The sequence below is a fragment of the Amblyraja radiata genome, chromosome 38 (assembly GCF_010909765.2).
Source record: "Amblyraja radiata isolate CabotCenter1 chromosome 38, sAmbRad1.1.pri, whole genome shotgun sequence".
NCBI classification, from domain to species: Eukaryota; Metazoa; Chordata; class Chondrichthyes; order Rajiformes; family Rajidae; genus Amblyraja; species Amblyraja radiata.
This window is the reverse complement of record NC_045993.1, coordinates 2,263,760-2,273,175: the sequence shown is the minus strand read 5'-3', so window position 1 is coordinate 2,273,175 and position 9,416 is coordinate 2,263,760. Positions and strand designations below refer to the sequence as shown.

At 53.1% G+C, this 9,416-nt stretch overlaps 1 protein-coding gene across 1 annotated transcript; it reads left to right on the top strand.

Moving 5' to 3' along the window:
- The first annotated feature begins 101 nt into the window (after positions 1-101).
- On the top strand, positions 102-8,204 carry tsks (testis specific serine kinase substrate). Its single transcript, XM_033013121.1, has 8 exons — positions 102-277; positions 1,352-1,568; positions 1,772-1,849; positions 2,916-2,993; positions 4,234-4,676; positions 5,299-5,493; positions 6,824-6,964; positions 8,057-8,204. The coding sequence occupies exons 1-8, from the start codon at positions 102-104 to the stop codon at positions 8,202-8,204; spliced, it is 1,476 nt and encodes a 491-aa protein (XP_032869012.1).
- Positions 8,205-9,416: the final 1,212 nt, after the last annotated feature.

Here is a 9,416-nt window from a genome sequence, read left to right as displayed (position 1 = left end):
CTCTCCTCTCCCCCCCTCTCTCTCACCTCTCGCTGCGGTTCGGTTACAAAGGGTGGGGGGTGGGGGTGGGTGGGTGGGGGGGTGGGGGTGGGGGGCGAGGAATGGCGGAGATCGTGTTCAAGACCATCTGGCAGTCAGATGAGATGAGCCAACTGCAGAAGGGCAGCCAGGAGCACACCAGGTCTCGAGGAGACATGGCCGAAGCCAGCCTGGAGCACGAGAAGAAGGAGAAGAAATGGCTGTTCACCAAAAAGAAAAAGTCAGTCTCCTTCCATGGGTATGGAGCGGTTTGTCGGTCTACTCTACAGTACAGCCCCCACTGGGAGCCATGCGGACTCTCCCACTAGTGGAAACATCCTCTCCTCTCCCACTCCATCCAAGTCTTTGACTGTTCTGTAGGTTTCAATGAGGTTCCCCCTCATTCTTCTAAAAGAGTGGATGGGGAGAGGATGTTTCCACTAGTGGGAGAGTCTAGGACCAGAGGTCACAGCCTCATAATGAAAGGATGTTCCTTTAGGAAGGAGATGAGGAGGAATTACTTTAACCAGAGGGTGGTGAAATGGTGGAATTCTTTGCCACAGAAGGCTGTGGAGGCCAAGTCAATGGATATCTTTAAGGCAGAGATAGATAGATTCTTGAGTAGTGCGGGTGTCAGGGGTTATGGGGAGAAGGCAACCTACGGGAACAAGAACCTCAACACCAAAAATAGACACAGAGTGCTGGAGTAACTCAGCGGGTCAGGCAGCATCTGTGGAGAACATGGATATTCCCCAGAAAATCGTAGAACCCAAACTATCACCTACCCATTTTCTCCAGAGATGCTGCCTGACCCGCTGAGTTACTCCAGCACTTTGGTATAAAACAGCATCTGTACTTCCTTTATATTACTTTAAGCTCAGCACCAGTAAGGATGCATTTCAATTCTGAATTCCTTACAGACTGCTTAACGTTTTACTGCATTGAATAACATTGTTATGTGTTAACCCGTGAAATATGAGCAAAAGGGCGGTCACGGTGGCTCAACGGTAGAGTGCTGCCTGACAGCGAATGCAGCGCCGGAGTCCTGGGTTCGATCCCGACTACGGGCGCTGTGTGTATAGAGCTTCTCCCCGTGACCGCGTGGGTTTTCTCCTGGGTGCTCCGGTTTCCTCCCACACTCCAAAGACGTGCGGGTTTGTAGGTTAATTGACTTTGGTAAAATTCTCCCTCGTGTGTGTGTGTATGTGTAGGATAGTGCTCGTGTGCTGGTTCACGCACAGACTCGGCGGGCCGAATGGCCTGTTTCCGCGCTGTATCTCTTTTTTTTTTAAACAAAGAAAAGACTAGCAGGCGGCATTCTTCACCTCCCCAGGACAGAGTGCAACAAGGCGGTCGATGATGTGCAACTCTCCTGCCCTGAGCTACGCCGTTCCGCTGCTTCCACCAACGTGTCCACCCTCAACCTCTCCTGCGAGAAGGACTCCACAGACAGCAGCGGCAGCTGGGACATCAGGAAGATGAACGCACCTCTGGCCACCACCGAGGACGTGAGAGGCATGTGGTCCATCCGGCCACTCAGCGGCAGTCCGGTAAGAACATGCAGGAAGATTGTTCCCGATGTTGGGGAAGTCCAGAACATGGGGTCACAGTTTAAGGATAAGGGGGAAGTAGTATTTTAGGACCGAGATGAGCACCCGCAGTCGGGATCGAACCCGTGTGAGGCAGCAGCTCTACCTTCTGCGCCACCGTACGATATCTTTGTCACGATGGATGTTTCGCTTGTGACCCGCAGTGTGTGAACTTCCTGGAGAGCATCGAGCGGAGCAAGAACGCAGCCAACGTGCTCAAGGAGTGTACGCGGAAACTACAGGTAGGCGAGAGACCCCCCCCCCCCCCCACTCCCCCTCCCCACAGGAGCTGCGCTCTGGACCGGAGGCAACGCGGTTACATGCGGGGTCACGGTGGGACAACCTGCTCATGGGCAGCGCAGCGGGTAGTGCTGCTGCCTCACAGCGCCAGAGATCTGGGTTCCATCCTGACCTCGGGTGGTGGGCGTGGGCGTGTGCGTGTTCATGTACGTGTGCGAGTGCGTGTTCATGTGCGTGTGCGTGTGTGAGCATGTGTGTGTGCGCATGTTCGTTCCACAAGAAGTTGCAAAGGGCTGTGGACGCCGCCCAGACCATCACACACAAACCAACCTCCCTTCCATCAACTCCATCTACACCTCGGCAAGGCCAGCAGCATCATCAAGGACCAGTCTCACCCCCGGCCACTCCCTCTTCTCCCCTCTCCCATCGGGCAAGAGGTACAGAAGTGTGAAAACAAACGCACACACCTCCAGATTCAGGGACAGTTTTTTCACCGCCGCGTCACGCCGCAAATTTTTCGGTGCCCTGATACGTCAGTCAATGATGCCGGCAGTCGCCGAGTGGGACAGGCCCTTCCGGCAGCGACTCTACCACTGGGTCACCGTAACCACCCTGTGGTTGACAATAGACAATAGGTGCAGGAGTAGGCCATTCGGCCCTTCGAGCCAGCACAGCCATTCAATGTGATCATGGCTGATCATCCCCAATCAGTACCCCGTTCTTGCCTTCTCCCCATATCCCCTATCTTTAAGAGCCCTATCTAGCTTTCTCTTGAAACCATCCAGAGAACCTGTCTCCACGGCCCTCTGAGGCAGAGAATTCCACAGACTCACCACTCTCTGTGAGAAAAAGTGTTTCCTCGTCTCCGTTCTAAATGGCTTAACCCCTTATTCTTAAACTGTGTGTGTGGCCCCTGGTTCAGGACTCCTCCCCCAACATCGGGAACATGTTTCCTGCCTCTAGCGTGTCCAAACCCTTAACAATCTTATATGTTTCAGCTACTGGTTAGTGAATCTGTGAGTGAGTGACGGAATGACTGACTAACCTTGTACCTGTTGCCACCGACAGAAGAAAAGCAAAGAGGTGGACCAACACATGGCTGAGGTTGAGAATAACATCGCACGGCAGAAATCACTCACTATCGAGGTAGGTGTTTGGCAACAAGTAGCCGTTTGCTCAGCTGTAAAATTCCTGTCTTAATAAAGGGCCTGTCCCACTTGGTGTGTTTTTTTTCGGTGACTGCCGGTGTCATATCAGTGTCGCCAAAAGATTTTGAACATTTCAAAATCCAGCGGCAACAAAGAAAATGTTGCTACACGGTGAAAAAACACCGCGCGTCGACACGCCATCACGCCGCGAATTTTTCGGTGACCTGATACGCCAGTCAATCATGCCGGCAGTCGCCGGAAAAAAATCGGCAAGTGGGACAGGCCCTTTAAATAAAGATGCACCTGTCTCTCTGCACTTATATGTGCAGGAAGGAACTGCAGATGCTGGTTTACACCGAAGACAGACACAAAGTGCTGGAGTAACTCAGCGGGACAGGCAGCATCTCTGGAGAACGTGGATAGGTGACGTTTCGGGTCGAGACCCCTCGCCAGACACTTCTTCAGAAGAAGGGTCTCAACCTGAAACGCCGCCCATTCCTTCTCTCCAGAGGTGCTGCCTGTCCCGCTGAGTTACTCCAGCATTTTGCGTCCACCTTCGATTTAAACCAGCATCTGCAGTTCTTTCTTCCACAGCTTTGTAGGAGTGTGGGCCAAAGACGGGCAGGTGGGATTAGCGTAGATGGGGCACCTTGATCTGCATGGACAGGGTGGGCTGAAGGGCCTGTTTCCGTGCTGTAAGACTCTAGGACCATCTCAGGTCAACAGTGCAAGAACGTAGACACTGATTGCCAATGGATTCAAGAGAGTTTATTGTCATGTGTCCCTGATAGGACAATGAAATTCCTGCTTTGCTTCAACACAACAGAACATAGTCGGCATGAATACAGAACAGATCAGTGTGTCCATATACCATGATATAAATATATACACACATGAATAAATAAACTGATAAAATGCAAATAACAGATAATGGGCTATTAATGTTCAGAGTTTTGTCCGAGCCAGGTTTAATAGCCTGATGGCTGTGGGGAAGTAGCTATTCCTGAACCTGGTTGTTGCAGTCTTCAGGCTCCTGTACCTTCTACCTGAAGGTAGCAGGGAGATGAGTGTGTGGCCAGGATGGTGTGGGTCCTTGATGATGCTGCCAGCCTTTTTGAGGCAGCGACTGCGATAAATCCCCTCGATGGAAGGGAGGTCAGAGCCGATGATGGACTGGGCAGTGTTTACTACTTTTTGTCGACTTTGTAGTCAATGTTTGTGCCTGTTTGTTGCTGCAGGAGAAGCTGATGAACCTGTGCCAGAGGATCAAGAGGGACCACATGCAGTGGCGGGAGAGGCTGGTCAGGGACGATGACCCCGGCCCGGCGGGCATAGGGTCACCACTGGCGCCCGCTGGCCCACAGGTCCAGGCGATAGACCAGATCGCACGCTCCATGGGCGACCTCAGGCAGGCACTGGCCGCTCGGCTGAGCGGGGCCAAGGAGGCAGATAGCCAGGCTGGCGCGGGGACAGACGCTGGCAGAGAGGGGCGAGTGCCCAATGCCACGGCCACCGGCAGCCTTGGACGAGTGCCCAACAACACAGCCGCGGGCAACAAGGGGCAGGAGCCCAACAACACAGCCGCGGGCACGGGCACCGGCAGCTTTGGCCACGTGTCCAACACCGCTGGAAATGAGGGTCAAGAGCCAAACACCACAGAACTGCCCACAGAGAGAGTGAGGTAGGTGTGTGTGTGTGTGTGTGTGTGCGTGTGTGTGTGTGTGTGTGCGTGTGTGCGTGCACGTGTGTGTATGCGTGTGTGTGTGCGTGCACGTGTGTGTGTGCGTGAACGTGTGTGTGTGCGTGTGTGTGTGTGCGTGTGTGTGTGTGCGTGTGTGTGTCTGTGTGTCTGTGCGTGTGTGTGTGTGCGTGTGTGTGTGTGCGTGTGTGTGCATGCACGTGTGCGTGTGTGTGTGTGTGCGTGCGTGTGTGTGTGTGTGTGTGTGTGTGCATGTGTGTGTGTGTGTGTCTGTGTGTCTGTGCGTGTGTGTGTGTGTGCGTGTGTGTGTGTGCGTGTGTGTGCATGCACGTGTGCGTGTGTGTGTGTGTGTGTGTGTGTGTGTGTGTGTGTGTGTGTGTGTGTGTGTCTGTGTGTCTGTGTGTGCGTGTGTGTGTGTGTGTGTGTGTGCGTGTGTCTGTGTGTGTGCGTGTGCTGTCCCTGCTGTGTGTGTGTGTGTCTGTGTGTGTGTGTGTGTGTGTGCGTGTGTGTGTGTCTGTGTGTGTGCGTGTGTGCGCGGTGCGTGTGCTGTCCCTGCTGTGTATGTGCACTGGTTCACCCATCACTGTGTCTCCCCGCCACCCAGAGGGAGTGTGGGCTCTGGGCTGAGCCGTCACCAGAGCCAGTCGTGGCTGCGTCAGGACGAGCTGAGGACACTGAGCCAGTTCCAGGGGCGGTTCGAGGAGCTGCAGCTGCAGTGGGAGCGCACCCACAAAGAGCACCAGCGCACTGCACGCATGCTGCACGACCTGAAGTCTGAGATAGACACGATCGCCCACACGTGAGAGGCATCCCCCTGACCCCTGACCCCCGACCTACCGAACCCCCATCACCCCGACCCCCGACCCTCAACCTCCGACTCCCGACTCCCCTCGCCCCCGACCCCCTCGTGTCAGTCTAGTTTATTGTCCCGTGTACCGAGGTACAGTGAAAAGCTTTTGTTGCCGGCTAACCAGTCAGCGGAAAGACAATACAAGATTACAATCGAGCCATTTGCAGTGTACAGATACAGGATAAAGGGAATAACGTTTAGTGCAAGGTGAAGCCAGCAAAGTCCGATCAAGGATAGTCCGAGGGTCACCAATGAGGTAGATAGTCATTCAGGACTGCTCTCTGGTTGTGGTAGGATGGTTCAGTTGCCTGATAACAGCCGGGAAGAAACTGTCCCTGAATCTGGAGGTGTGCGTTTTCACACTTCTGTACATCTTGCCTGAAGGGAGAGGGGAGAAGAGGGAGTGACCAGGGTGAGACTGGTCCTTGATGATGCTGCTGGCCTTGCCGAGGCAGCGTGAGGTGTAGATGGAATCGATGGAAGGGAGGTTGGTTTGTGCGATGGTCTGGGCTGCGTCCACAATTCGCTGTAATTTCTTGCTGGTCTTGGATGGAGCTGTTCCCAAACCGTGCTGTGATGCATCCCGATAAAATACTTTCCACAACACATCAGGAACAGTTTCTTCCCAGCTGCTATCAGGCAAGCGAACCATCCTATCACCAACTAGCGTGCGGTCCTGAGCTACTATCTACCGCACTGGAGATGCTGCCTGACCCGCTGTAGTCCTCCAGAACTTTGTGCCTCTTTTTTGCCAAAATGTCATTGCTTCGTTTAACCCAATAACTTGAGGGGAGCAAGTTCCCTACCCTCACCAAAACTCTGAAGAAGGGTTTCGACCCGAAACGTTGCCTATTTCCTTCACTCCATAGATGCTGCTGCACCCGCTGAGTTTCTCCAGCACTTTTGTCCACCCTCACCAAAACTTCCTTCCTGCCTCTGGGGAGACTCAGACTTAGGGTGGCACGGTGGTGCCGCGGTAGAGTTGCTGCCTCACAGCACCGGAGACGCGGGTTCGATCCCGACTACGGGTGCTGTCTGTACGGAGTTTGTATGTTCTCCCCGTGACCTGCGTAGGTTTTCTCCACGATCTTCGGTTTCCTCCCACACTCCAAAGACGTGCAGGTTTGCAGGTTAATTGGCTTGGTAAATGTAAAAATTGTCCCCAGTGTGTGTAGGATAGTGTTAGTGTGCGGGGATCGCTGGTCGGCGTCGAAGGGCCTCTTTGCCCGCTGTATCTCTAAACTAAACTCTTTCTCTTTTCTCTCCTCCCCGACTTCAGCTCGAAGATGTTGTTCTCAGCATTTGACCAGATCCAGAAGAACGTCTGCAACCTGAACCACCTCAAGCCGCTGATCGAAAACATCCAGAACCTTCTGGAAACCAACAGAAGCCAAAGGAACACCGAGCCAGGGTATTTAAGGTCAGTGTCCACATCGAGCCTTGGGCCTGGCTGGATAGCTGGCATGGAGTTAACGAGCAGAGAAACAGGCCCTTCGGCCCATCGTGTCCCTGCTGACCACCAAACACCCAGTGCCCCCTTCCTGCTTTTCCCCCATATCCCTTGATTCCATTGGCCCTAAGAACTAAATCTAACTCTCTCTTGAAAGCATCCAGTGAATCGGCCTCCACTGCCTTCTGTGGCAGAGAATCCCACAGATTCACAACTCTCTGGGTGAAGAAGTCCTTCCGCTTCTCAGTCCTAAATGGTCGACCCCTTATTCTTGAACCGTGACCCCTGGTTCTGGACTCCCCCCAACATTGTAGATCGACACGGGGTGGGAGATAGACAATAGACAATAGGTGCAGGAGTAGGTCATTTGGCCCTTCGAGCCAGCCATTCAATGTGATCATGGCTGATCATCCCCAATCAGTACCCCGTTCCTGCCTTCTCCCCATATCCCCTGACCACTATCTTTAAGAGCCCTATCTAGCTCTCTCTTGAAAGCATCCAGAGAACCTGCCTCCACCGCCCTCTGAGGCAGAGAATTCCACAGACTCACCACTCTCTGTGAGAAAAAGTGTTTCCTCATCTTCCTCGAGATTGCAACCTTCACGTGGTCCGCCCTGTTTCGACGAATGCAATCAACCTGGCGTGCACGATCAAATTAGATCAAGTTGTCCTACAACTTTAGGCTGTGCACGCCATGCGCAAGAAGAAGAAGTAGATACAAAGTGCTGGAGTAACTCAAAAGGTCAGGCAGCATCTCTGGAGAGAAGGAATGGGTGACGTCTCTGGAGAGAAGGAAAGGGGGACCCTTTGGGTCTCGACCCGAAACGTCACCCATTCCTTCTCTCCAGAGATGCTGCCTGACCTTGTGAGTTACTCCAGCACTTTTCACCCATACCTTCTCTCCTTTCAGGTCGAGACCCTTCTTCAGAGCAACATCGACTTGGCCACTCCGGGACGGGACAGGAGGGAGGGGGATGGGGGGGGGGGGGGGGGGTGCTGCCTCTACTACCCACCCTGACAAACCCTGACCTGACCCCTACCTACCTGTGCTTCCATCCACAGCTCCCTGGACCAGAGCTCAGTGCAAGGGGAAGCTCTCCAACACCTGGTGGACCAGGCAGTGCTGCCCCTGGTGGCGAAGATCCGCATGTGCCACCTCACCTTCACCTGCAACCAATGCTGCAGGAAATGCAAGCTGTCCGTGCCCTGAAGATGCCTTTAATTGTAAATTAAATTGCTTCCTTCCCCCCAGCTGGCTCTTATTATGTGAGGACATCGACGTGCTCCAACGTTCAGTGTTTCATTCAACTTTATGCTTAGAATAAAGGGGAGGTCATTTAAGACTGAGGTGAGAAAAAACGTTTTCACCCAGAGAGTTGTGAATTTGTGGAATTACCTGCCACAGAGGGCAGTGGAGGCCAAGTCACTGGATGGATTTAAGAGAGAGTTAGATAGAGCTCTAGGGGCTAGTGGAGTCAAGGGATATGGGGAGAAGGCAGGTACGGGTTATTGATAGGGGACGGTCAGCCATGATCACAATGAATGGCGGTGCTGGCTCGAATGGCCTACTCCTGCACCTATTTTCTATTTGATGAGTTACTGACACAAGGAAGTGCTGTTCCCTGGGTCTGTGTGAAACAATGCAGGAAGTCAGAGACTTGTGGGTGAGAGGGTCAGAGTTTCAGTTTAGTTTATTGTCACGTGTACCGAGGTACAGTGAAAAGCTTTTGTTGCGTGCTAACCAGTCAGCGGAAAGACAATACATGATTACAATCGAGCCGTCCACAGTGTACAGATACAGGATAAAGGAATAACGTTTAGTGCAAGGTAAAGCCAGCAAAGTCCGATCAAGGATAGTACGAGGGTCACCAATGAGGTAGATAGTAGCTCAGCACCGCTCTCTAGTGAGAGGAGCTGGACTGATCCTTATTTCACTGTTCCTGAGATCCGACTGTGAATCCTGTGAGTCCCTCAAAACGGAGGATGCAGCCCCACCTCCTGGACAACCCCAGCAGGTGCAGGCACAAAGAACTGCAGACACTGGAATCTTGGGCAAGAGTCAAAGTGCTGGAGGAACTCGGCGGGACAGGCAGCATCACAGGAGAGAAGGAATGGATGACGTTTCAGGTCGAGATCCTTCTTCAAACTGGAGAGTCTTGACCCGAAACGTCACCCATTGATAGATTCTTGATTAGTACGGGTGTCAGGGGTTATGGGGAGAAGGCAGGAGAATTGGGTTAGGAGGGAGAGATCGATCAGCCATGATTGAATGGCGAAGTAGACTTGATGGGCTGAATGGCCTAATTCTGCTCCTAGATCCTACAGTACTGAACTGAACTGCGATGAATCACTAGGAGATGCCTGACCCAGTCTATGAGGAATCTGTCTCCCAGCCAAGGGAAGGGTGGAGCCCACAATGGTC